The following is an 18,864-nucleotide window of genomic DNA, read 5'->3' on the forward strand; positions in this document are numbered from 1 at the left end:
CCTACATTATCTGTACGAAAAGGAACAACAAAACGGTGTTGTTATGGAGTATGTAAAAGTGACACACGGTATTAATCATTCAAAGGCAATACATATTATTTTATAAATTTTCCAAAGCCTTGTCTAGAGTATCGCAAAAAAAATTATCAAATCCTCAAGCAAATTACATATTAAAGCATGTGCACAATGTGCAAAATGTGAATTGTGGGTAAAAAAAATGTGGCCGAAGTGACAGAGGTTTTAGATCAATCGATGATGTGATTAAGGATACTTATATTTGTTCACTACATTTTCATGGAGAAAGTGGTCCAACTGAGAAGAATCCTGATCCTTTAAGCTACCAAGAATTTCAACAAATTGATAAATCAATCGATAAGGTAATGCATGATTATTTATACAACAATATGATTTTCGGAGTTATAACTTCAAAATAATTCATAGGTAGTCAAAGTTAGAACCAGCCTATTTGAAAAATATAAAAGAGCTGATATGGAAGGAGAGAATGAATCAGAAAAAACGAAAATAAACAACATTTCGACGGTTGCGCAGGTTGAGTATAAATATTATAATAATAAAATCGTATAGATTTAAATAAAAAAACTTTTTTCTTTTATTGTAGAAATCTACGGCCCATGAAGAGATTTTCAATGTTCCTGATGATACTGCTTGTTTTATTCAACAAATATTACCAGATCAATCAGCAGAGATGAGAATACTGGAGGAAGAAACTAACTGTGAGGGAACTAACAAATTTACAACGATAGAAATTCAAACCGACAGTATGAAGATGCGTAATAAAAGTGTTCAGGTGAAGTTGCAAAAAAATTCAGCTGTGGAAAAGTTTGTAAATGCTATACGCATTGATGAAAAAAAATGTATATTTTATACAAGTCTGAATTTTGAGCAAATTCTAGCTTTGCATAGATTTTTGAGTCCAGCTTCTGACAACTTAGAATATTGGGGTAATCGAGAGACAAAAAATAAATCTTCCGAAAATAGTAATAAATACAAGTTGACATCAATGCAACAGTTAATTCTGGTGTTATTAAGATTACGCATGGGATATTTAATAGAAGATTTAGCTTACAAGTTCGATGTTTCTACAGGGTTTGTCTCAAAAATATGTACAACTTGGATTTATTTTTTGCATAATGAATTTACTACTCAATTAAAGCCATTTATGTTTCCATCTAGAAAAACGTTAGCTGAAACATTACCAAAAATATTTAGGTCTATAAAAAACATTCGAGTTATTGTTGATTGTGCCGAGTTTTTTTGTCAATCGCCAACGAATTTTGAACACCAAGGTAATTTATATTCAAGTTATAAAGCTCATACGACTTTTAAAGTATTGATTGGCTGCACTCCAAATGGTTGCATTAGTTTTGTATCTGATGTATTCGAGGGTTCAATATCAGATCCTGAAATATTTAAGCGATCCAAAATTGCAGACTTGTTGCAACCTGGAGATGTGGTACTTGCAGATCGAGGTTTCACCGTTCACGATATAGTTGAAGCAAAGCAAGCACATTTGAATATTCCTCCATTTTTGAATGGACGCGATCGTTTAACTCCACAAGAGGAGATGTTAACAAAAAAAATTGCAAAACAACGCATATATGTTGAGCATGTTATTGGGCGTATAAAAAAATTCCAACTTCTTCAAACAGTTTTGCCGTTAAATATGCGTAATTTAATGTCACAAATTATATTTGTCTGTGCATGTTTAGTTAATTTTCAAACACCTTTAGTTTTCGATGAAGAAGAGTAGGACCATTATATCGTAAAAAGTAAAGGAAAAAAAAATTGTAAATAGAAATAATTTTATGAACTTATTAATTCATATTTTATAAACTTTTTAATTCGTTTAATAACAATATTAATCTGTTTCGTTCGTGCACTAAATAGATAATCTATTTTTATAAAGAACTTTGTAATTATTATATAACCATATTATTGCAAAAATATACTTTACTTATTTAATATATTTTGTAACAATTATGTACTTTTTTTCTATGTAATAAGAGATAATAAATAATAAAAACAATATATGTATATGTATCTTCTTTAAAATGCTTTGGCATAAGATGTAATTCATGTAGATAAGTCAAAGGGTATTAATCGCCGTGGGATCCTCATTTCAAAATATTCAGGAGCCAAAATATTTTGATGAAAAGCACTAACATGTTCAAGTATCGGCTCAATGAAGTTTTTATCGTAAAAGATTTTTTCTACGTGATAACCCTGTGGAGTCCAAATCACGAAATCACACCACGATCTTTCTGTGATCGCCATTTGAGTTTGTACTTGATAATAATACTGGTGAGTTCGTCTTAACTTCATCGTAGTATTATTGACTGAAGTACAGCAGAATGAATTACGTTGCTGTGGCGTTAGTACATGTAAATCAGCTGGCTTAAATTTTTCCAATATTTTTGGACATTTAATTGAATGATTAAACGAACTTACCTGTAAGTGAAGTTCTATCATAATTGTATGTAGCGCCTCTTCCGAATAGATCATCTTGTAGTACCCCCACTCCACGCCAGTGTTACCACATGTTTACAGTAAAACTAGAAACTTTTGGTCTCCTCCGTTGGTCTATCTGTCTGTACTATCATTTCTTCAAAGTATTTGCCGTAATATTTTGGGTTTACCTCTGTGTACACAGAGTTGGGTTACCTATGGGTGGGACTGATCTATTCGGAAGAGGCGCTACATACAATTATGATAGAACTTCACTTACAGGTAAGTTCGTTTAATCATTCAATTGTATTTCGCGCCTCTTCCTCTAGATCATCTTGTAGATGTTTAAAGATCATTACGGCACCAAAACACGGTGAATTGTGGAAAATGAATATATTCTCAAGTAACAAACAACCCAAAAGTGTAGTACAACTACAACCAAAACAAAATAGCTACTCGAACAAATGAAAACTTCTTATTTATCTAAAACTGCTTTGGCAAAAGCGTCCTTATCGTTACACACAGGTAAGTTATAGAATCTCGCAAAGGTCTGAGAGGCTGAGGTCCAACCTGCCGCTTTGCTTATGCAGTCTATATTTACTCCTTTCTTATCCGCCGCCGACGTCGAAGCATGTCGAGTGCTATGCGCCGAAAAAATATTTGTCTCCACGCCACTCTGTTCTAACATACTTTTCACCCACCGACTCAAAGTCTGGGCTGAAACCGCCCCGTATGGTTTCTTGATTGCAACAAATAATGCTTGTTCGGCGCCCCTGAGATCCTGTGTCCGCTTAAGATATGCCACCAAAGCTGTTGCAGCGCATATACTATTATCTTTCTCGTAGAATGGTACATTTAGCAAAGGTTGTCTTCTGTTGGGCCCCGAAGTCTTTACTTTATCCGGAACTTTAATCTGTATCTTTTCACCCAGGTTCTGAATATTCGGTATCTTAATTAATGAAAGAGTCTGCATTCGTTGACCCGTGACTAGTGCGAGTAGGGTGACAACTTTTAGCGAGAGGTTTTTGAGCGAGATCTCTTCGTTAGGCATTAGACTGGCCGCATAATCCAGGACAATCTTAGGGTCCCACGTTTCGTCGTACTTGGGTTTCGGAGGACGCAACTCAGTCACTCCCTTAAACAGTCTTTTTACTCTAGGGTCTTGCCCCACGTGAGGTCCCAAAACTAAGGCTAACGCCGATCTTAAACAATTTAGGGATCCGTAAGATGCTCCCTTGTTATATTCGTTGGTTAGTAATAGTAACACGTTTTCAATCGAATTATCGAAAGGGCTGACGTTCCTGTCTAAGCAAAAAGACCACCATTTCCTCAACGCGCCGTCGTATCGCTTCATCGATGAATTGCGGAGCGAGGCCAGCATCAACTCGAAGGGTTCCTCGGGGACGTTCCTTATCTCGAAGGCTTTCCTGATAATATTGCGGCCACCAGGGTAGTCTACTGCCATAACGGATGAGGTTCCCTGTTCGCGGAAAGTAATAATTTCGAGTTAGGCTTAAAAATCATCGGCTCACTAACACAGAGGGCCCGAAAGAGTGGATACCAAGCTTGTCCTGGCCAGTCAGGGACTACAAGAATACCCGTTGCGTTTTCGTCTCTAATTTTTCTCAGGACTCGCGGAATGACTATAAATGGTGGAAATGCGTAGAAAAAAATCGTTTCCCACGACATAGTAAAAGCATCTACGGCTGTACAGTTCGGGTCGCGTAGCCAAGAGACATATTTTTTACATTTCGAATTTATTCGACTCGCAAAAAGATCGATCTCGGGTCTCCCGAATTTCTGGACTATCGAATGAAACGCTGCGTTTGACAGCTCGAATTCGGTTTCGGGTTCAAGCCGACGTGATTCGAAATCCGCCTCCGTATTCTCCTTCGTACTAATAAAGGACGCGAAGACCCAAATTCCCCTTGTCTCGCACCAGTCCCATAACGAACGAGCTAGACGGTTTATTTCTTTAAAACGGACGCCACCCATTCTATTAATATACGCCACAGCTGTGGTGTTATCCACCCGCAAGAGGATATCGCAGTTTCTCAAGTTATCGGCGAAACATTTCAACCCGAAAAGAGCCGTCTTGAGTTCTAGTATATTAATATGATTTTTCCTTTCTTCTTTACTCCAGAATCCGTGAGATCTCTCGCTTCCACAAGCAACGCCCCAACCTGATAACGACGCGTCGGTAAAGATTTCCCGACAATATTGAGGAGCTTTAATTGAATTTTTTGCGGAGAGGATAACTCTGTCACACCATTTCAGATCCGAATGAAGACCCTGAGACAGGGTCATATAACCGTCGTAATTTTCCTTATTTTGCTCCAAGGCAAGGTATCGTGCTCTCTCGAATGCCTTTGTGTGACCCAGGCCATATCTAACCGCTGGACAACACGAGACAACGCTACCGACAAATTCTGAAAACTCGCGAATTTTACAACGTTGAATACGGCTATATTTTAAAACCAATTGTTTGACTCTTAATCTTTTCTCCCTTGGAAGCTCGATAGTCATACTTAGCGAATCAAACCAAAACCCGATATATTTACATTTGTTTGTCGGAATTAACTGACATTTTCCGTCATTAATTGTAAATCCCAATTTCTGCAAACGCGAGCACGTGACTCGAACGTTCGCTTGACATTCCTCAAAAGACCTACCGACGAGCAAAAGGTCGTCGATGTAGATGACCGAAAAATACCCTTGTCGCCTCAGATCGGTCATTACAGGCTTTAGCAGTTTAGTAAAAACATATGGCGCTGTGGCGAGCCTGAAGGGCATACACGTAAACTCATAAAGCTGACCCTCGAATTGAAATCTTAAAAATTTTCGGTTAGATTCAGCAATCGAAATCGAGTAATAGGCATCTTTCAAGTCAATTTTTGCCATAAAACAACCCCTGCTCAAGAGATTTATAACGGTCTTTCGATCTTCCAATTTGAAGTGTTCCGTCTGAATGAACTCATTCAACTGCTTTAGATTCAGAATAAATCGAGAACCACCATCCGGCTTCGGTACCCGGAAAATGCCAGAAAGAAATTCGCCGTGAGTGCTGTCGCACTGGCGGATAGCACCCTTCCGTTGCAGCTTCGCTACTATATCGGCCATCGCCCCCCTCTCTTTTTTAGAATCGAAGATTCCCCTCGGAAAGGTAGACTGACATGGCTGAGACGCAAAGGGTATCTTGTAGCCCTCTATCCACGATAATATTAACGGGTTACGCGTTAGCTGTTCCCATTCTTGTCTAAAGAATCTAAGTCTTTCGACAGTCGAACTTACTGGTTCTAATAACGCTTCCGGTTGTTGCTCCGCTCGGACTTCTGATTGTTCTTCCAGTTGGTCCCGTTCTTGTGGTTGTCTCGGCGGAATGACGAATATCCTTGATTCCTCGGCTCCTTTCTCCCGCCTGACGTCGTAGTAAATCTCTGGTTGTTCTGAGGACGACGCGGCGGGGCTGTCGAGTTTTTTGAATTCTTCTGTCCCTGTGGCTTTTGAGGAGCTTTCAGCTCCTTGCGCGAGCTCTCAAGTGCCTTCGCCGCCTTTAATTTCTCCTCCAATTGTTGTCCGAACAGCCATTCATCTGGGACAGTAGCGTTCAAGGTCTCCTTACACGACACGTTTAAGTTCGCGAGGATCAGGCTTTTCCTTATGATCGACTCGTCGTGGAGGAGGTCAGCTAACAGTCTCGAAGCGTCGCCCAATAGCTCGAGAATGAGTAATTTTTCAGCTCCGCCCTCTAGAACTTTCGAGAAAACCTTTACGATTGCGGCGAGACACGCCGTGATCTTCGACTGCTTTGCGTGAATCCTCTCGTCTCTCTTTACAACCGACTCATGTAAAGACGCCTGAACCTCGGGGTTGACTCTCGGTGGATCGATGATGACGCAATTGGGCGGCGGAGGGTGCTTTTTTATGAGAGAGACTCTGTCCTCTGTGGGCAAACCCGTCTTTAGGATTTCTTCCAAACGAAAAACTAAGTCCTTAGGAATTGCTTCTGCCAGAACTCGATCCTCCAAGAAACGTCTCCCTAAGATCTCTAGGATCGCGTGGTCGAGTGAACCCTCACAGATCGCTGCCTGGGTTGACTGTGTTTCCTCGCCAGCTACGCTGTGACTCTGAGAAGGATTCGAGTGTAGAGCGCTAGCCTGGATCACTGGTTCTGTCACAACAGAACTCTGCGCAGTCTGCTGGACCAGCAAGTCAGCTGCGCTGGACCCCTGCGGAGCCCCTGACTGTGTAACCGTGACAGTCTGTTGGGTTATTTTGTTTATCGCAGGAGGATCTTGTCCCAAAACTGCCTGCGTAGCAGTATGATGGACCACTTGTCCCTCTGCGGATGAGCTTGACAAGCTCCCAACCTGCGCAGCCGTCTGATCGACAAATTGCTCTGAAGGGCTGTAAGAGAGTTCTCGCTGTATCGATTCGTCATACACGCTGGATCCTTTCGAAGAGCTTCTTCGAAATTGGCTTCTTCCTCTGCTTTTTCCTCTGCTACGCCGTCGCCGATTGGCCTCTGACGATGAGGACCTTGAGCTTCGGTGACGTCCTATCAACGAAAGTAAAAACAATAATGACGACGTTATTCCGTGGTCGTCAGGTATGCGTCTGAAACCTATAGGTTTTCATTCATTGTTTTCTGCCCCCTGGTTAGAACGTTTAGCAATGACGTCGGGCATGTTTTGGCCGAGTTCAACTCCCCTTTATAGGTTAGGGCCTATAGGGTGCCTCGAGTAATACGCCTTGAGAAACTCTCCTCCGTGTAGGTTAGAGCCTACACGGGTGGCCTCGAAACATTTGCACCGGTCTGAGTAATAACTCCTCGATATAGGTTAGTGCCTAAACGAGTGACCATCGAACGCCAATCTCTGCCATATAGGCCAGAGGCATGCCGATGCATCCTATCGAATATTCTGGAACATAAAGGAAACATAAACTTACGACGTCTGTTCTTGTGACGCTTATTGTCTCGTATTTCCAAAATCGCATCCTCCAGTCGCCTCAATCGCTTCTCCATTCGATTCTCCTTTTCTTCTTCCTCGTCTGAATAACCTCGGTACCTTTTCTTGTCCATGATTAAAAAATTTGTAAAAAACTTATAAAAAGCACATGTGGTTTCACCGGCACAAAGATGAAGAATGATAGTCCAGACAGATAGACCAACGGAGGAGACCAAAAGTTTCTAGTTTTACTGTAAACATGTGGTAACACTGGCGTGGAGTGGGGGTACTACAAGATGATCTAGAGGAAGAGGCGCGAAATACAATTTCCAACACGCCTTTTGTTTTCTTCAAAGGATCCGTTACTAAGCCATCAGGTGATGCTCCTAAGCCTGGAAACTTGGAATTGACCCATAGGCCAGAATCTTCAACTATATAAGAAAATTTTTTGGAAGTGAAACTCTTATACTTCTGACGCGCAATTTCTTCATGTACTTGGCCATAGTGAATAGCTGCAGTCATGATTTTTTTATTAGTCCACAAATGAGAATTGACTAGGTTAAAGATTTGATCTTTTGTTTTCTCTGTACTAAATAGTTTAATTTTGGAAGCTGTAATTAATATTTTGCGAAATTGCCACCATTTATCATTTTCACCTTGAACTCCCGATGTTATGTCAATAGGTCCATAGTTATTATTATACACATTAGTAGTTAATCTATAAACCAATGTTTTTAAGTGACTTTTTCTTGGTTTATCCAGGTCGTAATCATCATATTGTGGTTGTAATATCAGTTGCCACGTTGAAGGAACTTTCTGATTTGCATTTATAGATTGTAAATCAGACAATAAACAATTAATTTTTTGCTTGTCCACCGGCTTGGATAAACTTCTGCCAGGATCATATGATCTACGTTTTGTGATATCAATTTTATTTTTATACTGCATTTCATCAGCCTTATGTGCTTCTTTTTTTTTCGACCTTGATTCCAGGTGCATAATTTGCTCGTGCAAGGTAAACTATCTTCGTCAGTATCATCCACAAAATTTAATAAGATATATAATAACGCAGCAACATGCGAGCAGCGACCCATACTTGAAGCTTTACAATCAAAAGTACCGTGAATAACTCGAGCATTCAAAGGATCTATCATCACAGAAACGCTATGAATTTCTTTTATTTTATAAGATGCGTGGACTTTGCACTTCATACAGAACATTTTATTCGCAGTAACACCGTTAAAAATATCAAAAACGTTGCCGCTCTCAACGTACAATTTTCCTCGTTTTAGTGACTTGGAAGTACTAAAATCATTGTTAGGACAGTTGTTGCTATCAAAATTTTCATTATCACTGTCTTTGCTACCTTCATCAATACATGACGTAACTAAATAATGATATATGGAACCATAGTTAAAATTCTTGGGCACATCTTGTGTGGGAAATGGTTGCCAAATTTGAGAGTAATTTGTTGTTTGAATTTGTGGTACGTTTTTATTCGGATCACATTTCTGTAGAATATCCAGCCACTTCCCCTTGTCGACATTAGGATCAACGGGTATGTTATTGTGTAATGCATTTTTCACCCTGAAAAATGGATTTCTTTTAGTATACATACATATTAACTGTTATTGCATAATATTTTTGTCATATATAATACTACAGTACATGATTCAAAATTAATGACTGAAATCTAGCAGAAATTAAAGAACTTTAAGCAATAAAATTATAACAAATGATATATTGACAAATAAAAAAAAAATTACACATTTACAAAATTTAAATATCTTTGTATACATTTTGTCAACATTACTTTTTTTTTATTTATTAATTTATTTATTTAGAATTGAAAAGTAATGTTGTCTTTAAAATTTAAACTCATTTCAAAATGTCATGTTGATCATCAAAATATTTAATTATTCATTTTATTAATTATAATAGTCATTATTTGTTAATTGAGATGTTATTGCAAATACTAATAATTGATTGATATCATTAATTAACGAAAATTATTATTGTTATTTATTTCCATTAATTTTTTACAACAGTGTAAACAAGTATTGATACTTAACCTCTCAATCAGGACACTTTTTTTTCCTTGCTGTGATCGCCCATGGCATTTCAACCACCTTTTTAATTGTTCACAACTGTGTGCTTCCACAGAGCTGTAAACTAGTGAAGCACCATCAATAGTTTTTTCCAATAATTCATTTGAATGAGGAGATATTATTCCATTCCCAGCCATTGTTGGAAAAAACAGTACGAAACTTTTGTTATTACCGCCAATTCAGCATGGCGGCTGCACTTGCGCGCATCACATGATGAAAAGGCCTATTGTCTATTCTAAGAAGTATCTGACGGTTTCCTAAGTTTTTCGCGAAGCATTTGAGGCCAAAAAAGGCTGCCAATAACTCGAGGTAATTTATATGAGACAGACGCTCGTTCTCATTCCAGTGTCCGTGAGATCTTTCACCTTTGCAAAATACTCCCCATCCCGATAGTGAGGCGTCCGAAAAGATCTCAAGAGTAAAATTCGAATCTCGAATTGGGTTTATTGAGGATTCAATCTTTGATTCCCACCAGGCGAGATCCGGTGAAAGAGCTTCCGGTATATTCATGTATCCCTCATATTTTCCCCCGTTGGATGTGAGGGCTAAGTATTTTTCTCGCTCAAAAGCTTTAGTATGGCCCCAGCCGTAGTTGACCGCAAAGCACGCTGACACTAAAGTACCGAGGAGTTGTACGAATTCTTGAATTTTTACGGAATCTCGAGCTTTCAGCTGAGTGCTTTTTTCTTTGATACTTTCTTTTTTCTCTTTTGTTAATTCTACAGTCCATCGTACGAAATCAAAATAAAATCCTAAAAATTTACAACGTTGGGACGGTGTGATTTGACTTTTATTTTCGTTTGTAATGAATCCTAGTTTTTTCAGGAGTTTGCAAGTCTCTCCGACGTTATCTTGGCACGTGGTGTACGTGTCTCCAAAAAGTAAAAAATCATCGAGATATAGCACGGACAAATATCCTCTTTTCCTCAGGTGCGAAATTATTGATTTCATTATTTTCGTAAAAACCAACGGAGCGACACTAAGGCCGAACGGCAAACATGTAAATTCAAAATATTGTTGATCGAACTGGAACCGTACGTATTTTCTGTGTGTTTTCGCGAGTGGAATCAGGTAATACGCGTCTTTAAGGTCCAAAGTGGCCATAAAGCACTGAGGGCTTATGAGTCTGAGAGCCGTTTTCCGGTCTTCCATTTTGAAATGTTCCGATATGACGAAAGCGTTCAGTTCCCTCAAATTTATAATCAACCGCTTCGAACCGTCGGGTTTCGGTCGTAGGAAAATGTTTGAGATGAATTGATTTTTTGCCGGATTACATTTAGCGATGGCTCCTTTTCTGAGCAGTTCATCTATTAGTTTTAAGGTTTCTTGTTTTTCTGAGGGGGACCGCGCACGTTCGATAGGCACCCTGTTTTGTTCGACGGTTAGTGAAAACGGTATTTACGCCAATTTTTTAAGAAAAATTGTAATTTACCTGCCGTGATACCTACAAGGTTTACCGTCGTCGGTTCTGAGAGTTGTTGTCTCTTCGCTGATACGGTTTGTGATGTGATTGGCTCGGCTGTGTTCGCTGGGATGGGTATTTCTTCTGCGTTTGAAATCCTGTGTATTTCTGCCCCCCGGTCGTCCCCGATTGCGTTTTTTGCGCTTGGTAACGCGGCGGGGTCTTGAAGTTTTTTGAATTCTTTGGTGTTTGATTTTTTGTTGCAGGTTTTAGCTCATTAAGTGACCGTTCCAAGTTTTTGGCTGACCGCAACCGATCCTCGAGATCCTTTCTGCATAGCCATTCGTCTGTTGTTGAATTTTGCAGTGCGTCCTTCACCGATATTTTTAGCGACGCTAAGATAAGGCTTTTCCATATTGCGGTTTCTTCGCGTTGAAGATCTGAGAGAAGTCTCGCCGTGTCGCTTGTATAGTCGAAGTTCCTTTATTTACAAAGTCGCCTCGTGATTCTGTATATTTAATTTTTTTTGGATTTTTTTTCTTTTGAGGGATAAAGGTTGAAGGTTTTGGTTTCGAAATAAAGTACACTCGCGATTCGAGCCATCGGATTTTTGTCGTTTATAGGCTTGTTGGGATTGAAAAAGAGTTCGACACCATTGACATGAAAATATCTTTAATTTGACAATAAAATCTTAAGATACATAAAGGAGTATATGCTTGCTATAGTGTTGCGTAGAGAACTGAACCCTTTCGTTGCGACTCGGCTCGGTTGCCGACGTCGACCGTGGGCCCGAGAGCGTCGCTCGCGTAGCTATAACGCGCGCTATATCTATATTTTCAGGCCCGCGCTTCAATCGCAGGCATGGCTCTTGTGGGAAAAGCCTTTCGGCATAAAAACCCACGGCGATTTATGTTGTTTTACGTTTTTTTCTTCGTCAAGAAGCCAGTTTGGTCCGTGCCATTGCAATCCTCGGTTTGCGTTTGATTTTTTGATCGGAGAATCGAGGATCGTATGGCTGTTCACCCGCATTCGAAGAATCTGGAACCATACGACCGTTCACCCGATCGTTTCGATTATCGAATTATCACCCTTTTTTTGGGAAGTCGTATGTGAGAGAGCACAGGACTCTCTCGCCTTAGTGTCGTTACGCGACGGACGACCGCGTCTTACTGCCTGTTTTTACGTGTATTGCACGCTCGCGTCCTCGCTCATTGGAGATTTGGCATCCCTGTTGACGCGAGTTGGTCGAACGCGCTAACAACCGAAAATCGCCACGGCCCCGGACGCAAAAGACTCGTAGGCACTGAACACCCTCCCCCCGTTGGAAGTGCTAACGAACAAAATTATGCAAACAGTACATGTCATTAACCTTATTATAATTGATCCTTTTACAACGATTACCTTAAGTCTCAAGTTAATATTTATGCATAAAGAGTAAATAATTAATTGGAATTTGACTTTGAAGAAATATCCTTGGCTTACATCTACATAATATATTGACTGAATCTTGCGTAGGTATGAATCGAAAACTCGAATTTTGAAAAATCAAAAAGAATTGATTGTAAATTTCAACTGAGAAGAGTTCGAAAATTATCGTTTTCGTTGAATTCTCCCGATAATCTCAAGTGCTCATGGGCAAAGCGCAAATCGATCTCGTGTTGCGTTTGTAGAGTCCTCGAGTCGTTTTTACGGTGACCACCCTAACTACGCCATCGTCTCCAGGATGTAGTTCCACCACTCGACCCAGTCGCCACTGCATACATGGTTGATTCTTGTCAATCAATAGGACTACCGTGTCTAGCACGATATTTTCGGTCGGATTTATCCATTTCTGTCTCCTTTGTAACTCGCTCAAATACTCGAGTTGCCACCGGCGCCAGAATTCTTGTCGAGTCTTAGTGATCAGTTGCCACGAGGATATTCGGTGGTCTGGAACAAGCGAAAGATCATTTTCCGGCAGCATCGTGAGCGGTCTTCCAACAAGAAAGTGCGCGGGGGTTAAAGCAATTGGATCGTTTGGATCTGTGGAAATAGGGCACAATGGGCGCGAATTGAGAATGCCCCCAATCTCGATTGCTAGAGTAGTCAATTCTTCGTACGTAAACAAGAGATCGCACATGACGCGTTTAAGATGGTGTTTACACGATTTTACAGCCGCCTCCCAGATACCCCCGAAATGAGGTGAGAGGGGCGGATTGAAATGCCACTCAATTTTTCTGGTCGACGTAAATTCGTACAGTTGAGAACGGAAGTCTTCGGACTCTCTGACAGCGTAAGATTCACGAAGTTGACTGTTCGCGCCGACGAAATTCGTCCCATTGTCCGAATACATATGGCCCGTAATGCCCCGACGACTGACGAATCGTCGTAAAGCCGCTATGAACGCGTCTGTTGACAGATCGCTTGCGATCTCGATATGAATAGCTTTAGTCGACATGCAAATAAATACGCAGCCGTACACTTTAATGCTGCTCTGATTCTGATGTTTCTTTTCTTTTGCGAGTATCGGACCGAAATAATCTACTCCCGTGTGGTAGAACGACGGTGCATTGTCTACTCTAGATTTTGGTAAGTCGGCCATCTTCTACGTCTCTGGTTTAGCCCGAAACCGGATGCATCGCACGCAACGTCGCACGACTTTACGTATTTGATTTCTGCCGTCTAGTATCCAGAATCTTTGTCGGATACTATATAATGTCGATTGGATCCCGGTGTGAAAGAATTTTTCGTACATGTGACGAATCAGAAGGTCGGTTACGTGATGTCGCGACGGAAGAAGGATCGGATTTCTCTGATCGAGCGAGATATCGGCCTTATTTATACGACCACCGACGCGAATCAAGCCTCTCTCGTCGACCCGCGGATTCAGAGATCCGAGTTTTGCGCATTTCACCCTTTCTTCGGATAAAAGACGATCGATTTCGTCTTGAAAGTGCGCTTGTTGGATTAATCGAATAACGCGATACTCGGCCTCCTCAATTTCCTTGATTGTCAAAGCGCCCTTGACATTATTGTTGGGTGAGAAACGTAAGCAGTACGCGACGACACGAATCAATCGTGTGTATGACGAGAAATTTTTGAAAATTTCTTCCGATTGTGATTGCGAGAACATGTACAATAATTTTTTAATCCCCGGTAAATCCTTCTGAGGCGTTACCGCGACTTGCGGCCAAACGGATTCGGGCTGAGCTAGCCACGCAGGCCCCCGAAACCACGAGTCGTTATTTAAAAATTCCCGTGGAAATTGACCTCGCGACAACGCGTCTGCCGGATTCTGATCAGTCCGGATGTGCCGCCACTCCGCGTCTTTACTGACTTCCTGTATCTCTGCGACGCGATGTGCTTCAAACACCTTTAGGACGCTCGGATGTTTATTTAGCCATTGTAAAACTATTGTCGAGTCTGACCAGAAAATTGTCCTGTGCACGCGAAAGCTCGTTACCTCGAGGACTTCGTTATATAAGCGAGCAAGTGTCAAAGCGCCGCAGAGTTCGAGTCGAGGGATGGTTTGATCTTTTAGCGGAGCCACCCGTCCCTTTAAACAGAAAAGTCTTACGTGAATTTCGCCGTCCTGCTCGCAAGAGCGCACGTATATACAAGCTCCGTAACCCGTCTGACTCGCGTCGCAAAATCCGTGAATCTGGATATCGATTGGGTTATTTGTGGAAACGTATCGGTCAATCTTTAAATCGTCGATTAATGACAGTTGTTCCGCGAACGATCGCCACGCGGAATCTAACGCGCTGGGTACGGACTCGTCCCATGTAGTTTTTGCTTTCCAGCATCGTTGCATAATCACTTTCGAGGCGAGAATCACCGGACCGAGTAAACCGAGGGGGTCGAAAATTATCGCGATTTCTGATAAGATATATCGTTTTGTGATCTTTTCGGAGGGCTCGATACGTTTCACCGTATAAAGTAAGTCGTCATTCCGCGCGTTCCATGATATACCGAGTGTTTAGTGCACAGGACTTTCGTCTGTCAGAAATTCGATATTTGCGGTTTTTTTGCTCAAATTATTTAGGGCCTGCGGGTGATTTGACGCCCGTTGTCGAATGTCGAATCCGCCACGCTTCAATATTTCGATCACTTCGTCCCGAATTTGTACGATTTCCTCAAAAGTGTTTGCCCCTGATAACAAATCGTCGACGTATAAGTCGCGCGTTAAAACCTCGGCCCCCTTAGGATAATCCGCGCTCTCATCGCTTGCAAGTTTTTGTACGGTTCGTATCGCAAGAAACGGAGCCGACGACATGCCGTCCCGAATTTTATTTAACGCGTCACCCTCTAGGCAATTTTTTAGATATGAGAATTTTTGTAACTTCGTTATGTCTTCGCGAGAATCGATCATTGTCAGTAATGTATTTTTAAACGATAGCCACTTTTCCATGTTGCCGTCGAACCTTGGGAGGTCGGCGACCGGCAATTTAAGTCGACGCGTGCCGTCGATCGGCAGCGACGTTACGTTTGCTACACCGGGATGTTGTGGCGTTGTCGATAATAAATCTGTCTCGATTTTAGTTATGATCGCGTAGAATCGATCCTGCAACTCGTCGAACTCATCGACGTTGTCACCGTTTCCGTCGGTTAATAATGCGAGTTCATCGTGTAATTCCTCGTGTGTCCGAAATTGTTCTTTCACACGATCCGCCCACATTTTTATGTTCGCGGGTTCAAAATCCGCGTCCTCCGTGAATCGCTCGAGTTTTGTAATGTTCGCCTTTAAAGTCGCACGCTTTTGATTAATAAACTTTACGCGGGCAGCCATTTTACTGAGTTGGTGCGAACAAAATATTTAAGAGATCTTCGAGAAAAAACAGGCGTATCGACGCCTCGAGATACGACGTCTGTGCGTTCGATGTCGAAGCTCGACTGATTCTCAAGGGTCGGCTCTAAGCCTCTCCCCGTGCAGCGCGTATCTTTTCGAAAACGCGCACGAACTCGTCCATCCACCGACAAAGATCAAGAGACCGAGCGCGGCCCGCGTCAAGTGTAAACAAACCCCCCCGTGCGGCGGTTACGATTCAACGCCTATATATCGAAACTCTCATAACAAAACGAAACCTATGTTTTATACACGTGATTGTCGTATATATTCATGCTACGTTCTTCACACAAAGCGTGCGTTGGACCGAAATGTGTTTTCGACTACGTCGAACGTTATGAACTATAGAAAGACGTAAAACGCTGAAGAAAGTATATAATACGATATTAAGAATCGTGAACCGTTTGTATACTTATATTTTTGTAGATGATGATCGTTTTCCACCGATGGCGAACTGGAGGGTGACGAGTTTGGAGACGATGGCTGGCTAGTCGAAGAGTGTCACGATTTATTGAATACGATGCACGTTTGCACCTTTTTCTTCTTGTCCTCTATGCGGGCGTGGGTTCGCATCCCGCTTCCGACACCATTTTGTATAGTCGAAGTTCCTTTATTTTCAAAGTCGCTTCGTGATTCTGTGTATTTAATTTTTTTGGGATTTTTTTCTTTTGAGGGATAAAGGTTGAAGGTTTTGGTTTCGAAATAAAGTACACTCGCGATTTGAGCCATCGGATTTTTGTCGTTTATTGGCTCTTGTGGGAAAAGCCTTGCGGCATAAAAACCCACGGCGATTTATGTTGTTTTACGTTTTTTCCTTCGTCAAGCAGCCAGTTTGGTCCGTGCCATTGCAATCCTCGGTTTGCGTTTGATTTTTTGATCGGAGAATTGAGGATCGTACGGCTGTTCACCCGCGTTCGAAGAATCTGGAACCATACGACTGTTCACCCGATCGTTTCGATTATCGAATTATCTCCCTTCTTTTGGGAAGTCGTATGTGAGAGAGCACAGGACTCTCTCGCCTTGGTGTCGTTACGCGACGGATGACCGCGTCTTACTGCCTGTTTTTACGTGTTTGCACGCTCGCCTCCTCGGTCATTGGAGATTTGGCATCCCTGTTGACGCGAGTTGGTCGAACGCGCTAACAACCGAAAATCGCCACGGCCCCGGACGCAAAAGCCTTGTAGGCACTGAACATCGCTGATCGATTCTATTAATGCAAGGTCGGCGTCGTTGTCCCTTTTTATGATTGTTGCCAAAGCTTTCCCTTGAGCAGAAAGGCATGCTGCAATCCTTTCTTGTTTTGAGATGATGCGGTTATCTCGTTTTACGACCGCCCCCGCTGAGGCCGCTTTCAGCTCGGGATTCACTTTTGGCGGATCAATGAATATGCAGTTGCTTGGCAGAGGATATTTTTCGATGATTGACGTCTTTAGCTCTGGTGGCAGACCTTGTTTGAATATTTCCTCCCATCGCACTGCGATAGGTTTTGGAAGTTCCGGTCCCAGGACCCTGTCTGGGGCAATCCGTTTCCCCTTAGCTTTGAGGACGTTTTCTGCCAGGCCCCCTGACTCATCGATTCCTGCGTTCGGTGGTGTCTCAGCTCTCGTAGTTGTGAAATCGACGTCTTCAGCGCGTCTCGCGTCTCTCTGCGGTTCGACGACGGGTACTTCCCCGGTCGCTGTATCGTCGGCTTGTGAACCTAAGGCCCGACCTGTATGCATAAATGAGGAATATTTTCTATGTGATACATCACAGTTGCGGCTTCGTTTCAATAATGGTCGTGTAAATATATATATACATATATATATTTATACATTTTTGCCATCGCTAGAGCTTCCTCGATTGGTTGAAACCTTACGAGTGGCATCGTTTTGGATTTTCCAATTTGTTGAGCATGAATTACAACTCCTCTCTAAGGGCTACAGCACGTGCAGAGTGCCGAATTCGCTACAGCGAAATGATCACGCTTGACGGGTAAGACGACCTAACCTGCAAAATATTTCCCTTTTCCTTTCCCATCCATGGGGATTCCGAGGACAGCGGGGAGACAACTTACCATTTTCCGTATTATTCCGTGAAAAACTGTCAGTTTCCCAGTTTCTCGTTGGGGATTCGTAGCCGCGTCTTCTCTTTTCGAGGTTATGATCTCGCGGCGAGCGCGAGTCGGACGACGACGACGAGGCGTGCCTGCGACGCTGTTTCTTTTTCGTCTTTTTCTTCGCCAATTTTCGTTCCAATCGCTTTATTCGTTTTTCCAGTAGTCCTCCGTCGTTTTCTGTTCCCGAATCTGTACTTCTGCTCCGGTTCCGGAACATTTTTAATGTTTTTTGTGCACTTTATTATCTTATTTTTTATTTTTTGATTGTGGCTTGTCGGCACAAAGAAGAAGAATGACTAGATCTAGGGGACAAGGGTGCAGGGCCGACTTTTTCGATATATAACTATGAAATATGTGGCGACATCGGTGTGGAGTAGGGGCACTATCAGTTGATCTCGAGGAAGAGGCGCGTAATACAATTGGATTAGTTAGTCGATGCTTGTCAGACGTTGAAGTTCAATACAGTGCAACAGAAAAAGAACTCCTAGCTATTGTCTATTCGATTACAAAATTTAGAATATATTTAGTTGAAAATCAATTTGAAATCATAACGGATAATAAAGCTTTGACTTTCTTGAAAACTACAATTTATCAAAATACGCGTTTAATAAGATGGAGTTTATTACTCCAGCAGTATGACTTCAAAACGATACATTGTAAAGGCAGTGACAACATTGTCGCAGATTTTTTTAGTCGTATTCCTGATAGTCAACTTCATGAGGATCATCCCAATTACAGAATAATTTCAGCAATTACATCGAATCTTTTACCAAATGAGAAAAATAATCACCAAATGTTATCAAGTTTAATGAAATCTTTGACCATGGATACCATACTTCTAGTTCATTTTAAACAATTTGGAAGGGTTCAGAGAGCTGACCAATCATTAAAAGTAATGTTCGACTCAATCAATTCAAAAAAAGGCAATGTTAGGTATAAGGTATATAATGACGTGTTATTCGTTAATGACAAATATGACGAAAAGTGGAAGCTTGTGATTCCAACTGGATTAATAA

At 41.6% G+C, this 18,864-nt stretch overlaps 3 protein-coding genes across 3 annotated transcripts; 1 reads left to right on the forward strand and 2 right to left on the reverse strand.

Annotated features, from left to right (window-relative positions):
- The first annotated feature begins 272 nt into the window (after nucleotides 1-272).
- LOC124293512 lies at nucleotides 273-1,793 on the forward strand. The gene is made up of 3 exons (XM_046734579.1): nucleotides 273-377; nucleotides 442-549; nucleotides 620-1,793. Exons 2-3 carry the CDS (start codon nucleotides 490-492, stop codon nucleotides 1,769-1,771), a joined length of 1,212 nt encoding a protein of 403 aa, XP_046590535.1. The 5' UTR covers nucleotides 273-377; nucleotides 442-489; the 3' UTR covers nucleotides 1,772-1,793.
- Nucleotides 1,794-12,546: 10,753 nt separating this feature from the next.
- Nucleotides 12,547-13,506, reverse strand: LOC124293450. Its single transcript, XM_046734312.1, has one exon. It carries the CDS (start codon nucleotides 13,504-13,506, stop codon nucleotides 12,547-12,549), a length of 960 nt encoding a protein of 319 aa, XP_046590268.1.
- A 2,794-nt stretch (nucleotides 13,507-16,300) lies between these two features.
- LOC124293539 lies at nucleotides 16,301-18,065 on the reverse strand. Its single transcript, XM_046734642.1, has 2 exons — nucleotides 17,807-18,065; nucleotides 16,301-17,461 (listed from the first exon to the last, which is right to left on the reverse strand). Exons 1-2 carry the CDS (start codon nucleotides 18,063-18,065, stop codon nucleotides 16,815-16,817), a joined length of 906 nt encoding a protein of 301 aa, XP_046590598.1. The 3' UTR covers nucleotides 16,301-16,814.
- Nucleotides 18,066-18,864: the final 799 nt, after the last annotated feature.

The sequence above is a fragment of the Neodiprion lecontei genome, chromosome 3 (genome assembly GCF_021901455.1).
Source record: "Neodiprion lecontei isolate iyNeoLeco1 chromosome 3, iyNeoLeco1.1, whole genome shotgun sequence".
Taxonomy (NCBI): domain Eukaryota; kingdom Metazoa; phylum Arthropoda; class Insecta; order Hymenoptera; family Diprionidae; genus Neodiprion; species Neodiprion lecontei.

Bases quoted from the DNA above. Each gene is read 5' to 3' on its own strand.
- LOC124293512 (XM_046734579.1), top strand. From the start codon at position 490: ATGGAAGGAGAGAATGAATCAGAAAAAACGAAAATAAACAACATTTCG. The intron at 550-619 runs GTTGAGTATAAA...CTTTTATTGTAG, and splicing joins ACATTTCGACGGTTGCGCAG to AAATCTACGGCCCATGAAGA.
- LOC124293450 (XM_046734312.1), bottom strand. From the start codon at position 13,506: ATGGCCGACTTACCAAAATCTAGAGTAGACAATGCACCGTCGTTCTAC.
- LOC124293539 (XM_046734642.1), bottom strand. From the start codon at position 18,065: ATGTTCCGGAACCGGAGCAGAAGTACAGATTCGGGAACAGAAAACGAC. The intron at 17,462-17,806 runs GTAAGTTGTCTC...TTATGCATACAG, and splicing joins ACGGAATAATACGGAAAATG to GTCGGGCCTTAGGTTCACAA.